Raw genomic sequence first — 15,049 nt, forward strand, 5'->3', positions numbered from 1 at the left:
AAAGTAAAAATACACGATGGCGTAAGTCCAGGAGACCAGGGGTTTACTAACCCAACATCTTGGGTACTTTGGCATTTGATCTATTCCACATGGGTTTCTATTGTTCTGCATGAGAAAACCGCAAACTCACCAGTCAACAAGAAGTGTCTCCAATTAGTAAAACATAATGAAACCTGTTAAGTGAGTCTTTACCATTTACACAGACGCAAAGCTGCAGGTTTCGAAGTCAAAAAGCTAACTTTGCTTGTGCTGCTCTTCATTCCAGTTCTCTTCAGAACTAGAAAAAGAGCAGACTGGTTGTTGCTACATTAGCAACTAATATTAGCTCCGCTACATGAGGAATTACTGGGAGTTATCCAGCAATAGTCTGAGCTGTGCCAATGGAAAGTCAAGAGTTCAAGTATGTAAATATCTCTCATAGCTGTCAGTCTTCGGCATAGCAAACTGTTTATCTCTGGGCCAAAGCTGTAACTACTTCACTATCAGGTTATGGGAGTATATTTCACACACTAACCTTTGGAAAAAAACCTTCCCTGTGAACCTATACAACTTCACGTGTATTGTTCAAGCGTTCTTTCTCACAAACACTGCTGAGAGGAAAGGTGCTGTGATCAGGTGCTTGATCTGCTCTTACTGTGTGGCGAGTTGTCTCTTTCAATAATGCTTCACAGGCCAACCAAGCTCTCCACCGAGCAAGAGAAAAGGCAGTGTGTTCAACTAACTTCCACTGTGCTTTAATGTACATAAATATCCAACACATTCCATGTGAATTCAGCAGTCCAGGCTGTTTACGTACTCGCAGACTAACAGCGTGTGGAAAAGCATTTACAGTTGGGATGCTTAATACTGGGCACCTAGTTTGGTGCAGGTTTTGTGTTGTGAGGTAACTCGGCTGAAATACTTGGCAGGAGGAGGAGGCGTTCTTAACCTGACCGATTGCCGTGGCTCTGATGACAAGGTGAGCTCTTACAGCTGGGCACGGTGCTGACTGGTTTAGGTAGCAGAGGGGTTTGTTACAGCTGTGTTGCTGTGCAGCTGGCACCTGACCACGTGTAGCCGAACGCAGCAGGAGTGTAAAGGCACAAGGCCCTAACAAACTCCTGCTGCACGTTGGGCGAGATCCGTGTTTCCCATAGCTATGCGAAAGGCAGCCCGAGCATCGGGAAAACGTAGCAGCGTGAAAAGCTCACCCCTTCCTCTGCTGTCCGTGGAACTCCGCTCCATGCGTGTCTTCCCTGCACTGCCGCTCCCCAGAGGGGAGCTTTGGCTGCCGCTCAGAGCCTGCGATGCGGCTCCTCTGCAGTGATTCACCCCGCTCTCTTCCACTGGGGTTAATCACTGATGTTTTTTTAATTCTACAGCTTTCCAACTTTTCTCCTCCTGCTTGCCATTTAATGCACAAAACAGATGTGTATTTGGGGTTTTGCTATCGGTCTTACAGCACAACTGAGGCGGCTGATTGTTGCTTAACTCAGAAAAGTAAGTACTGCAAATCAGCTATGCAATAGGCTTGGTTCTTAAATTGCAAAGAATTGCCACAGCAAAATGACAATGCAGAGCTGTAAAAACTGCCGTGCTTCCCACTGGATTAACGTCAGCCTCATCCCAAATAACTCTGAGAAGGACTACTTGGGAAACAGGGAGAAAGTCAACAGCCTGAAAGCCTTCGCCCTCCTACAGGGCCAAGATCTGACATGCAGTTTTCTGGCTTCTGATTATCTTAGTTTCACAAATCGGAACAATGGAGTCGAAGTGATCTCAAAAGCCTAGGGCATGTCTGAATTTGCAAGGAGGAGGGAAGGGTTAGTTCTCCAAGGGCCAGAAGTAATGTGCAGCCCTGGCCAGTGACACTTAGAATAAGGCGAGAACTGCAGTTTAGCCACAGTGCTGTTCGGAGATTGCTGCCGTTGTTAAATTACTGCCTCGTTTTATCATTGCATGTTGAGCAGTGGTACGCATCTTGACACATAATTTTAATAATAGCTTGTAAGTGTCAGTGATAATGTAATCTATTTAACAATGAGCCTAAAGATTATCCAGAAGAGAGCATATTATGCCCTGTTAAAACAGCTAATCTGCATAAAACTTATGACAAGCCAGACCTTTTCAGTGTTTAATAAACTGGCTGAATATTCATTTTTAAGGCACTGTCCAAATTGGTTTGGTCACAGATGACTATTTAAAACCCATTCCAAAGCTGGCAAATACACCAGGGAAATAACACAAGAATGGGGAGAAAAAAATGCAACAACAAACCACCTCCCATAAAACCAACAAAAGACTGCCTCCAGCCAAAAGCCCTCATGATTCACAGCAGCAATCATGGGTCCCATTCCAGCAAAACACAGGATGACATTTTTTCAAGTACTTACTGGCCACTTCTGTATAGGATTGGTGCAGGGCAGAGCAAAAAATCAGATTCCACTGTTTTTGGTTTTTCATCTGAAAAAAAAAAAAAAAAGAAAACTAATCACAGGAGCTTAATACACTGTGCTGCTTAAATGAGAAGCTGATGTGTGAACATGCTATCGAGTCCCTTCCCTTCTCACAGTGGGCTGGTTACAGCTTTGGTAGCGTGTGGAACTTGCGAGCAAGGCCCAAGGTAGGGAATAAAGCTGCTGCTTTTTTAAAGCCCCACCTCGAACATAGAAACCAAGAGTTGGCTTTAAGCGCGAACGTGAGCCCATGTTACGTCGCTTACTTTATTTTACTCAATTCAGCTCATGTTCTTCCAGAGAGATAATTTCCTAGAATTGAGCCTACTGTTGCAAAAAGTGAAAAACATTACTAGGGATTTCCTAATACTTGGAAGCTGAAGGTTTGCTTCTAATTCACTCCAACCCTGTGTGTTGCATTCAAGGACTATTTTATCAGTTGTGATTGGAGTGTCTACTGCTCCAGAGTTTCTCATGCTTTTCGATCTCTAGCTGTTCATCAATCTGTTAAACTTACAAAGCATCTATTTGCAGAGCACTATGTCCAGCAGAGCACTCCTTTTCTGCAGCTGTGAAAGGGAGAGGAGGGAGCTCTTTTTCCTCATGCCCGGTAAACTGGGAAAAATTCTGCTCCTGTGTGCAGAACCATCCTCCCAGACTTCCCCGTGGTAGGACTTAATTCCTGTACTGGAACTGGGACTGCTCCCGCACGCACGGACTATTTCCTGATTAGGGGTGAGAGCAGATAAATGATCTGCCAGATGAACTTGGAGATGACTCTGTCCTGCATTTCGGGAACAGGCAGACAGAGAAGTAGTTCAGGGGCAGCTGAAGGAGGAGCTGTTAGCATAAATGAGCTTTTCTTATTTGCTATAATCTGCACTGACTGCTTGGCCTAGATTCGGGGCTAGTTGTGAGGTGGGGAAGAGGGATTAGCACATTGCCATATGTTTTTGTCTTAATGGTATGTTTCATAGATTATTTTTCTATCCCACAGCTACATTTGGCAGGTTTCCTTTCTAGCATTTGGTAATGGTTCTTTATAAATGCAGAAAGAGAAACATGCCAAATGCATCTTCTAAAACCAGAAGTAGAGGCAAAATAACGGTTTGCTCTGGGGCTGGTCGCAAAGCGGAGCCCAGGCTATCAGGAAGGGGAGCTAACATTAAAGTACATCCTTACGCAGGTACGCTCCGTTATGCCCTCAAATGGTGAGGGTTCCACTGAGAGACTGACAGGTTTTCGTAGAGGAGAATGTAGTGACACAGCAACAATTTTACTTTTCTTGGGACCGTCTCCTTCCTCCCACTACTGCTCAAAGTGTCCTTCCTACCTCTTTGTCCGTCCGAGCTGCACTGTTCTCTTAGGTTTCCTCCAAGAAAAAAAGGGCTTGGAGCCCAGCACAGAGCTGTACGGAATGAGCTTGCCTATCAGGGGACGAATCACGTTGAATTTTCCAATTTCCTTCCTATACTACTCCGTAAGCATTTGCTGTTGTCCATTGCTGAAGATAAGAACCCGGGTGGGTTGTAGCAGGCCTCTGGCAAGATCCCATACAGCAGATTGTGTTTTTATGCTGCAACGTATAATAAATACATCACTATGCTGTTCCCCTCCCTTCGTGTGCTTTACTGCACCCTTTCCTGAAGCCAAGAGGGGAAAAAAAAAAAAAGCAGCCCAGAGATCTAGTTGGAAATTCTCACATCGGATGCTAGCAAGTATTTGGGGGCTTCACCCTGTGCAAATATATAGTTATTTCTACCATGGCAAAGCAGACATACACGTGCCGTACAACTATAAAAGACTGCGCAATCAGGGAAGTGGAGAAACCAGAGTCAGAAGACGTTTCAAAAGGTTATTGAAAGGCTACATGCTTCAGACATTCTTCAGTCACACTCACCTAGGCTGTTAAAAGGCTTTCCAGGTAACGGATTCCAGGCCTGAGAAACGTTCACAGTGAGAAGCATTCTCCCAATACCTCACCTAGACCTGCTGCAGAATTCAAAGCCTGTTGCTCCTTGCGCTCCTCTCAGGGGATTTGCAGAGCCCAGCTTACATTTTTCAGCCCTGCAGCGGCCCATAACTAACAATTACTCTGACCATTCTTCCCTTCCTGTAGATGTACCAAACTGAACTTTTCTGTCGTTCCTTACAGGTTGTGTTCTGGCCTTCTGCCCATCCTTGCCAGCTTCCTCTGGACGCTCTGCACAGTGGAGTCATCCCCCACCTGTACCACGGAGCACATCAAAATCCAAGCTCCTAGGGGCTATCGTCGGCAGCACAGCACAGCCCCGAATTGGAACAGCACCGCAACCTACCAATCATTAAGTACCGTAAGCCTATTAGGCGAATGCTGCCAGCATTGCTACTAAATCACGCCAAAAATCTTACTACTATGGTAGCACCCGCCAGCAGGACAGAGGAGGATTATGCTCACATTTGTGATGCTTATGGAAAATGACTAAATCCCTCCTTAACTGTGTATTTTATAGGTCCTTATCGCTACCAGTACCTTACTGCACTCCATCAGAAGATCCTGAACGCGTGAATGTGCTACAAACATAACCGTATTGATGCAAGACTGAAAACACTGGTGTGAAGAAGGTATGTGTTTTAATTGCCCAAATGGGCAAACTGGGGTGTTGTGAAGTTACTGCTCACGGTAAACAGCAAGTCAGAAGCAAAGCAGGAATAGAACTGAGGAGTCCTGATGACTTGCAAACCTTAAATTGAAATTTAAGTTCTAATTATCATCAGGTCCTGTAACTGATGTCTCAACTGTTTCCCCTAGATAGTGTTAAATTCATTTTATTCACCTGGAACTAAACTAGCATGTTAGCCCACTTTTCCAAGTAAGAAAGGTATACCATGTTGATAAACACACCACTGCAGCAATAATTTTGCCATGTTCCAAAATCTAGCTCTAGGAAGCTAACTTATGCAACAAGTGTAAATAAGCAAGCTATAGTTTAAGGTAGGAAACAAAGGTGACAATTTTAATTGAAACGGAAGGGAAATTTATACAAGCAGAATTTATTGAAACAGGTTGCCGTTATCCAGAACTATCGTGCTATTCTGCTATTCTCCCAAATTATTTTAGATATTTAACAGGCAGGAGAGATTGGCAAGCCCATTCTAGTATATATGATATCCAGAATAAAGAAGAAAATGTACTGGAAACATATGTTCAATTGGGTAGAATTTAAGACAGCCTAATACAAAAATCAGACAGTAGGTAGGGAAAAAACGAGTTGGTTTTTTTTTCTACAGGTCCATTTTGGTCACTTTCCAGTCCAGCTTGCTTAGAGCAAGAAGTTGGACGTAGTTATGCTAGCAGTCCCCTTCAGTTTCTGGATATAAAAAAATGGCAGAAGTTTCCATTAATGACATTTTTTCCACCATCATCTACCTTGCGCCAGTTCAGGGAACAGAGCAGCACAAGGAGACTAATCCAAATTCTGGCATGACTTTTCATCTGCCCTGCTGCAAGTTAATGCCCTGAGCAGGAGAAGACCAAGTCCTGAATATTTTGCAGAAAATTAAATTCTCTGTAAGCATACTTAATCAAATAGCAAGAAGATAACAGTCTGCACTACCTCTCAATTACTTTTAGAGCTTTTCTAACTTATGCAGTGTTCCACTCAGAAAAATTTCGCCAGTGATACCTATAGTTTGACAGAGGAATAAGTAAGGATTGTAACATCCGGCCGATGGTGAGTACTACTAAAAAAAACCAAACCACAACACCTATCTGTACCCCCCCTCTCCCCAAAAAAACCCCAAACCAGATAATGCTACAGAAAAAATGACTGTAAAAGATGCCATTGTCACTGTCTGAAGCAGAATTCCTTTCCACAGGTCAGGAAATTACAGTCCAGCTAGGGAACTGGTTGGACAGCAGAAGTGCTGCTTGGGACACTAAGCTGATGAACTATGTCAAAATACAGCGACAAAATAGTACCAGCTGTTCTGACCTGGCCTTATCGTATGCTGCTGCAGGAGCTTGAGGAAGAGGGCTGATTCCATGTGACGGAGGGGCACCCACACCCTGCCAAGCCCCTGAAACAAACAGCACAGCGCCTATACATCTGGGACACCGGGCAGAAGGGGCAGAGATGCTCCCAGATAACAAGGTAAGTGCACCTTGGAAAACAGTGCCTTCTGGAATCATGACAAGAGCCTATGCCTTGGCCCGGGCCTTCTTACAAGAAAGGGCACTTGGTCGCTAGGCTCTGTGGTCATGTTTTTCTCCCTGGGTAACATCTGCTCAGGTGAACATCAGGAGCCAGGCAGTAATCACGGTGTTGGTTCGCACAGCCAGCTGGGCTGCCAAACACCAGTCACACTTTACAGCTAATGGCAATTGGTAGCAAATTCAAACCACCAAGCAAGAGGTGAAATAACCTGCATCCTCTAACTAAAGCTCAGAGCTTTCCTGTTTTCCTCCTCTTTGATAGTTTTTGATTTTAATTAAATGAGGTAACAAGAAGTGAAAGAAATCACTTAGGAGGAAATATAAAAGTAGATCATCTCAAAATTCAGTACTTACGAATTGTAGTTCCGTTCACGTGATAGGTACAAGTAACACTGTCGGTTTTCCCACCAAGGGTTAAGCCACTTCCTCTAAGAACAACTTGAAACTCCTCTGGAGAGAAAAGCGAAAACCCAAAATGATTGATCTTTAGTGCATTGCGCTAAGTTAGACAAGGAGAATTTCAATATAGCCTGCAATAAATGAAGCGCAACATAGTAATGCTTCAAACTTACTCATGTCTCCTTTTTAATTGACCCCTGTTAGAGGGTTTTTCAGTTAGGTCACTAGAGGAAAAATAAAGATTTCTTCCCAAATCTTTATCACTGAGGCAGCCCTATTAAAAGGGAAGTTGACTCTGACTATCAACAGGATCTGGGGCTCAGCTGCACTCTAAGGAACAGTTTCTCAGCGAATACTCTGATGAATGAGGAATCTGGATCCCATAACAAGAAGACTCCCCAAACCTCGATCAGGCCCACTTGAAGGGCCAGACGAAGAAAAACTGTCTCCTTAGTACTGTTTCTCTGGAAGTTGAGTAAGGGCCATGCTACTCGTGAACTGTGCGGAGGAGGACTGAGAAGGGTTTGTTTACCAAGGCCACCGATTTCATTGAGACAATCCATCTTTTTACAAAAAACATCAAAACAAGATTTTGCAGCTACCTTATTTTGACAGGTCTCGAACTGTGTGGATTGTGAAACCCAGAAAGAAGACAAGGCCTAAGTTTTGTGCAACTCTTTGACTTAATAAATGACACAAATGTCATTTTGTTAATTGTCATTTGTTAATTGAGAAAAATGAGTCAACAGAGAAGGACCCGCTCTTTCTTAAAACTCCTTGAGGATTTTTTTTTAGAGATGTTTTATTCTAGAGACCTGTGGGGTTTTTCTTTGGGTCAAACAGGGAATTCACGGTCCTATAATAATTGAATATTATCTTAAACTTATAAAAACTTACCTCCCACACAGACACTGGATGGCTCCAAATATAAAATCTCAGTGCATGATTGCTTCAAAACCTATTGCAAAGGAGGAAACTAGGCATGAATAGGTTTCGGTGTGCTATTTCAGTGAGAAGTATTATTTTAAAACAAATGCTTGTCTCTAGAAGATAGACACGCACAGTTACAGGTTTGATTTGCACAAGCCTGGCTTTGTAGGACGTTGCCTTCACCATGTAAAACTTCTGCTTGCCTGCACAGTCAAGTTTGCTAAGAGTTCATAAGACTTGGATTAGTTTGTTAAATCCGGGTCAGTCTTTAAAATGTAATGATGTCTGATTTTGGTCCCTAAATTTCTGTCCAGATCCCTAACCTGATTTTCCATGAACTCCAATCCTAATGTTTAAGCCAAAAATTAGTCACAAGGAGCCTGATCCAAAATCTAATCCAGTCAAAAGCAGTCTTCCAACAATCTGTGGGTCAAGCCAAGTGCACGTTATTCCAAGTGCTGGCATCCTGCCCTATGTAAAGCAGAGCAAGAACGTACGGCGTTCTTGACTGCGCTGCCTTCTGTCAGATGGGTTTTTTTCACTGCTGTACCAGTCAGCCTGCTTTGATTCCCCAACCTGTCAGAGAATATTCTTCCAAAAGGCTGGGACAAAACCATACTCCCACAGGCGACTTAAAAATACGAGGGACAGAGCGTAAGGGAAAGGAGGAACTAGACACCTTTGACCAATTTGTCAGGTCTCAGATACGCCCCTTTGTTTCAGCCAAGACCCATGTTACGGTTTACAAATACATGAAGTGATCTAGTTATGCTTGGTCACTTACGCAGGGGCACGAGTAGCACCCAGGTGTTGATTACTGCAGACCATTTTCAGCAGGCATTCATACATAATACTAGGTGGAATCAATTCAGGTCCTTGTAATCACGTGCGTAGTAGAAAGTCCTATTATTGTTCCCTCTCTACCTCCATTTGCCAAAACTGCCTGCTCCTGAGCTGGCCTAATGGTCAGTAAATGTCAACTCTGTCTTAATGGTAGCTCCTTTTTCCCTTCTTTAAATAAGTCTTTTTTTTACTCTGTCTGCTCTACTTGCTAGTGATTTCTGTTGCTACACAGCCAGAGCCAGCAGAAACAATAACGTATTTGTCACTGTACATACTAAAAGGCATGCCAAGAAAAAGAATAACCTGCCTCATTCAACACTTTCCATAATACCTGTCTCCCCACAAACTGTTGTGCACGAATTACCTTTTAGTGCTTCAAAACCCATTTGTAAACATTTGTAGTATTTTATAAATAGAGACCTTGCAGGTGCACACACTTGGATGAGAGACAGCAGTAGAGGTCTTTGGAAAGAATGTCGTTTGAAGTTCAGTGCAAGTTGACCAGTTTATATTAGCTGAGGTTCTCACTTCAATTCCAAAAAAGGACTCAGCTTTTTGATTGTTATTTCAGCGTAGAGGGAGGAAGTGTTACTTAGCTTTTTTTTTTTTTTTTTTGGGGGGGGGGAGTATTTTGTGCAAAATAAAATGCAAAAACAATAAAGCGTTTTATTCCTGTACTGTGAAAACATGTTCTGTTTGGGGTTGTTTGGTTTTTTTTCCTCTGAAGAGAATGAGTCACAAGAAGAGTCCAATTTAAGTCAATGAGACTACAGACTTGCTTTAGTATGAAGTACAGATCTAGCAGTTGGCAGTATCAAAGCCAGCTGAATTCATTAATATTTTTTTTAAAGCAGCACCTATATGGTGCTATATGGAGAACCTTTCCATCCCGATTTGCCCACTGCCTGATGAAGTAGGGACGTGTTATGCATTCGGGGGGTGGGCAGAGGAGAAGACTATGACAGACATAATCTGCCTTTTCCTAGAAAGTAGTCATTCTGTAACTGCATTGTATCTGATGGTGATTTTTCTAACACAGTATTTCTAAATGCAATATAAAACAGGAAAAGAACCTACTTGGACATGCTTAACTGCCTATAGATTTAAGAGGGGGGAACTGCATTTAACAATGGCAACATACAAAGCAAAGCAAAGCATGCATGTGATTACACCTCCCTTCTCCCCTCTGCTGCCCCTCTCTTAAAAATTTAAAACTAACTTTAAACTACCTTGCTGTGGAAACCTGAGCTGCCAAGTCAGCAAGATGGAAACGAACTCTACAAAAATCTGTACTACGCTCCCTGTTTGCCAGTTGAGGACAATCAGAGAATGATCTGGCGTTGCAAAGTCATTATTTAGAAACCTACTGCCCACAAGAAAAGTTGAAATGATTACTATATAAGGCCGTCCTTGGATAGGATAGTTAAACACTCTGCTGACATAAATTCAAATAAGACTATAAATTGCCTTAGTTTAACAGCAAGCAGGGAGAGATTCAGAGAGTTGATGTCATCCATTTCATTTCCAGAGTGCCACACCAAATATAGGGCTCTCTTCTCCCGGGCTCGCGAAGGCTTTCCTTCCAGCCCCCTCCCCGAATGCTAGCTGTCCCAGAAAGAAACATTCCCCGCAAAACAGAGTGGAAACCTGTCAGCCTGTGTCCTGTGTCTTACTACAGCGTGGTTCCTCCAAGTCTGAGCCAGTCTGTGCTACGGGGAACTCGGTACAGCTGGCAACACCCAGAGGCTAATCACAGTGGAGAGGATCACCACAAAATCGCAGGTGGGGGCTTGCTGCTTTAACACTCGTTAGGAAGCACGTGTGGCTGCTGGAAAAAGAGAAGGCAGTAGAGTTCTGTTCTTCCAGCTAGTCACTCTGTTGTACTCTAAGAAAATGAGACGTGACATTCAGGCCCCAAACATCCTCTTGTTCAACACCACCGCCACAACGGACTGCTGAGGAAACCCTATTCTGTAGCTCCTCCATATACAGAATTTGTTACATCCCTGCCATATTGCAGCAGCCAAGTATCTAAGATTAAAAAAAATGTTGTTATGATGTTTTCTACAAACAATTATTACAACAGCTACCTTGACAACAAGCAGCATAAACGCAGTTTATGCTCAGCGCTGAAAAAATTGCATGGCAGAGCTTCTGAAGGTTGGCCGAAGGCAGAAGAGGTTCTGAGGCTCTTGGTGAAATCACATCTTAAAGCTATTAAGTGTACAGTTTCCATAGCACTTCTCAGTAATGCAAGCTAATCATCTCAGAATACTTCCGAGAGCAGAAGTTATCAGAACAAAGGCATCTGAGAGATCCCATGGGCACTCAAAAGCAAATTCACCCTCGATGTGAACTCACTGGCATACGTTGGGATTCCATTTGGCCAAACAAGCTTTTCTTTTTCCACAACAGTCCTGTAGAATCTGGCACACGCACAGCTCTGGGAGGCTCTGTCCTTTAGAGGAGTCTCTACGTCCTCAACTCTTGCTGCCAGCTTTCCCTCAGCTCGCTAACAGCAGCGAAGCGTGCAGCAGTCGGCACCCAACTGTTTAGCCCTTGAACCAGCTAACTGTCGTTCAGCTCTTCTTGTGAAGTCCTACACTGTCCGACGGTCACCTATCTCCACTCTCAAGCTTCCGCAGAGGCTTACAAGCCACAGTTTTGTGTTCCATGTAAGTTTAACCTTCTTCAGGCACAAACAAGTACGCATGTTATTTTTTCTTAAAGCAGTTGCAGAAAGACCACCCGCTTTATCAACTTTTCAGTTTGGGACCACTTTTCACCTACCACAATTTGTTTCTGAACAACCGGATTGTTAACTAGTACTTAAAATCCATATCGGTCTTTATCAGCGGCATGGATTTCTACGTGTTTCCCACTAGAAGGTTCCCGAAGGCTCGTGGGACAAACTTCACAGCCCTCTTCCTAAAAAAGTGGTTTAGCATTTTTGTCATTAATGAAACATTGAATTCAATTAGAGATGTTTTACAGAAACATTGTCTGTTTCTGACCTGTAGGTGTCTGAATTGAAAAACAGATTGATATTTAGTTAGATTTCAGCTGCAGAAACAATACACCTACGCAAACAATTACATTAGCATAGAAAAGGCAGATGTCCCTTCAATAAATTGCAAAAAGGCAGCCAAATAACAAGATGAGGCTCACTAGTGCTTATAGTCTTTGCAGTCTTTGCAAACTCCACCTCTGTTTATAAATTTTGCCATGTCCTGCATCTTGCCCGTGCTTTATGCAAACATTTCTTCCCATGGAAAACGTGCCTTCTGCCTCTTTCAGTACCTAACAGACCGGGCCTGGCTCTGCTTCGACTCCCTTTTCACCCTTGCTGCTGCCTCTTAAAGGTTCTCGGAGCTTAAACAGCATAGCAGTACGGCTCCTGCAGCTTTTTAAGTATTTTGACTACCATCCGCTCAGAACATACTGCGGAGCAGAGCTGTACCATGCGGCACAGTGTTACACACGGGCTAAAACAACTTTCCCTTCCAGCACTTTAATGAATTTCATGTTCCAAGAAATTGTGAGAACAATGCGGTAGTAACGAGCCACGAGCAACCCAACTGTACATCGACAATTAACAAAATACGCTAAGTGTCAATTTATTTCACGGCACCATTTGATTTTGCTTAGTCCCAGTATGCAGTTCAAAAGTTTTTGGCAGCAGTCAGCACCATGAATCATAACTCGCACGGCATCTGTTCCTCCCCGGAACTGTACCCTGAGTTCAGGATTTGGGACAGGTCATCAGCACAGCTGGATTCTTTAGTGAACCACCACGATTTTCAAGTCTACTGTTCTAACACTGGAAAATGATGTATGGATGTGTAAGGTGTTTGCTTCTTGGTAAAAAGCTTAGCGTAACTGTGAAGTGCTGGAGGAAGAGAGCTCTTTGACACACTCTGATCAGACTTGGCACACTACTAATTTTCAACTAAGGATTTCCAGAGTCGCTGGTGGCCTTGACTCCCTAGGGTTCAATTTCAAACATGCAACTCTGTGTCTACATCGTTGCTCACTGGATGCCAATCCTAAATCAGGCTGGCTTGACTCTTTCCAGGGGAAGACAATATGGTTCCGTGAACAAAAGCGTTACATACTGCAATAAAAGAAATGCATCTAACTTGCTATGTCCAGCACCAAGTTTTAAAGAGGAAAAAATCCTTCACCTTTAAAAAATGATCTTATTTGCTATACTCATGTGTAGCAAAACATGCTGACAGTGCGATATAATCACCTCCACGCTCCGCGTGCAAAAATATATTTACAGCAGTATTATCTCCTGCTCATTGCGCTCCGAGCTTGCGCCTGGAGCTCTGCCTATTGATACGCAGCCAGGCAGTCATGTGTACGCTCAGTGCAAAATGTGTGCTGCACAACTTGGAAAGATGGCAGAACAGCACTAAAAAAAACCCCTTAAATGTTAGTCTAACGGCAAACTCAAGACAATGGCTTTCCTGTGCAGATTTCCACCCCCTTTTCTTTCCTCTTTCCCTTCCAAATGTGGGGTTCATCGTTTTCTCTAGGGATGCTCTAAACACAACACCTAGCGAGCAAAATATAAACAGCCATGAGGAAAGCAGATTTAGGAACTACGGTAAACTGCAAACGTCATTAAAACTGCAGAAGCCATGTTCATAGCATGACAAGCAGAGAGGATGTGTTTTTCTTCACGTGCTGTGCCAAGCACCTTTCTCAGTCAAACATGAAACCTGCATCACAAAGACCTGCATCTCCTTTAGTTCCGCCCTCGATCCACACAGCGGTGAACACGCTGAAGTTAGCCACCTACAACCTTCTAACTGTTACTGCAAAACACACATACTTAATTCGATAAACTGTACTGAACCAAGCGGGGCAGGAAGGGAAGCCGGCGCACACTACAGCTAACTCACAAAACAGTGTCCGAGAGGGCCCTGATAACGTAAGCGCATTTAAAACTACTTTTAGCGTTACTAGTCTCAGTTGGATCTGTGCACACAGGCAAAGTCTCTTTTGACGGTCTGCTGTAACACCCCAGTTCTGTCCGCCTTTTCCTGACTGGGGACTGCCTCTACCTTTTGGCTTCCACTAATTGCTGATGAGGGAACGCCCCACACCTGTACACCCGGGGCTGGGGGAGCCGCTGTTTCACTGGTAGCCAGGAACAGAGCTGCGTGCCATCACAAGTGTTGCAGTGTGTGTAAATGGGCTCTAGAAGTTCTGGGTTGGAGTTGCTTGAAGCCGTCTTGAGCCTGGGCAACAACGCTCTGGAGTCAGTCCCTTCCCTGGTAAGTCAGTATCTTCTTGAGCTTCAGCCCAGCTTGGAGCTGTGACTCTTCAGGAAAACGTGTAACGAAAACAGTGTTGTACTATTGTTTGCTTTAGTCATTTCAAGCTGGGTTGGGCTCCCAGCCTGGCTGGCTAGCGTGAGTCAAGCACAACCTATCAAAATTGAGTTCACGCAGACGCTTAGTTTAGTTCCTAAAGTTACGTTGCTTCATTTGTGCTCATTGGCTGAATTAGAACTGTGCTTAACCCATGTTTCCATGTGTTTTTATTTTTCTATGAGTCATTTAGAAGTACTACTGGAAGCTTTATTCCTTTTTTCTTCCTGTAACTTAAAACCTTTTTTTTCACTATTGCTGAGACAGTAAAAAGGAAATGGAAGTAAAGCAGGAGGTGTTTGATTGGCATAATGGATTCATTTGCTATTTTTGTTCTGGAGAATGAAATGCTGCCTGTCCATAGATCAGGACTTGTCATATTGAATTCATTGATCCTTACAGCATGTAAAAGCGAATATGTGTGTAAAAGCGAATACGTGTGTGAAATCAGGGTGGTGAAAAACTTAGGCTGTACGTACGCTGGTATCATTACAGGTTTCTCTCACTCGTGAGTCATTGCTTTTTTTTACCTGAATAGGAGTTGGGCCCCCTTATATTAGAGTTAGGCTTTAAAGATGAAGACCTCGAGCAGGTTACAAGAGAAAATAAGTAGAGCCCTTGATTTCTGTGATTACACTTGAGTAACCTTAATCATAGTCAAGACCTTTAAGTCAGAAGCACCTTCACAGCACCCGTTAGGCTTTAGACAGGCCACCTTCTCCATATGGCAACTAGTGTTTAAACTCCCTGAAGTTAATTGCTTGTTTGCATTCTTTCAGAGAGTGCCACAAGGTCCTTGTCATTACCTGACCTCAAGGAAAAAAGAGTATGGGGGGGAAAAAAAAACTAACCCCAAAACATGGGAT

General features: G+C 43.5%; 1 protein-coding gene across 1 annotated transcript in view; it reads right to left on the reverse strand.

Moving 5' to 3' along the window:
- Positions 1-15,049, reverse strand: part of ANTXR2 (ANTXR cell adhesion molecule 2) — a 101,647-nt gene that overhangs the window by 65,445 nt on the left and 21,153 nt on the right. The window contains exons 8-10 of the mRNA XM_063335378.1: positions 7,927-7,987; positions 6,985-7,080; positions 2,373-2,442 (exon numbers count right to left, since the gene is read on the reverse strand). Coding sequence (XP_063191448.1) covers positions 2,373-2,442; positions 6,985-7,080; positions 7,927-7,987 — 227 coding nt within the window. The remainder of the gene's footprint in view (positions 1-2,372; positions 2,443-6,984; positions 7,081-7,926; positions 7,988-15,049) is intronic.

This window comes from Chroicocephalus ridibundus, chromosome 5 (genome assembly GCF_963924245.1).
Source record: "Chroicocephalus ridibundus chromosome 5, bChrRid1.1, whole genome shotgun sequence".
In the NCBI taxonomy this organism is placed as follows: Eukaryota; Metazoa; Chordata; class Aves; order Charadriiformes; family Laridae; genus Chroicocephalus; species Chroicocephalus ridibundus.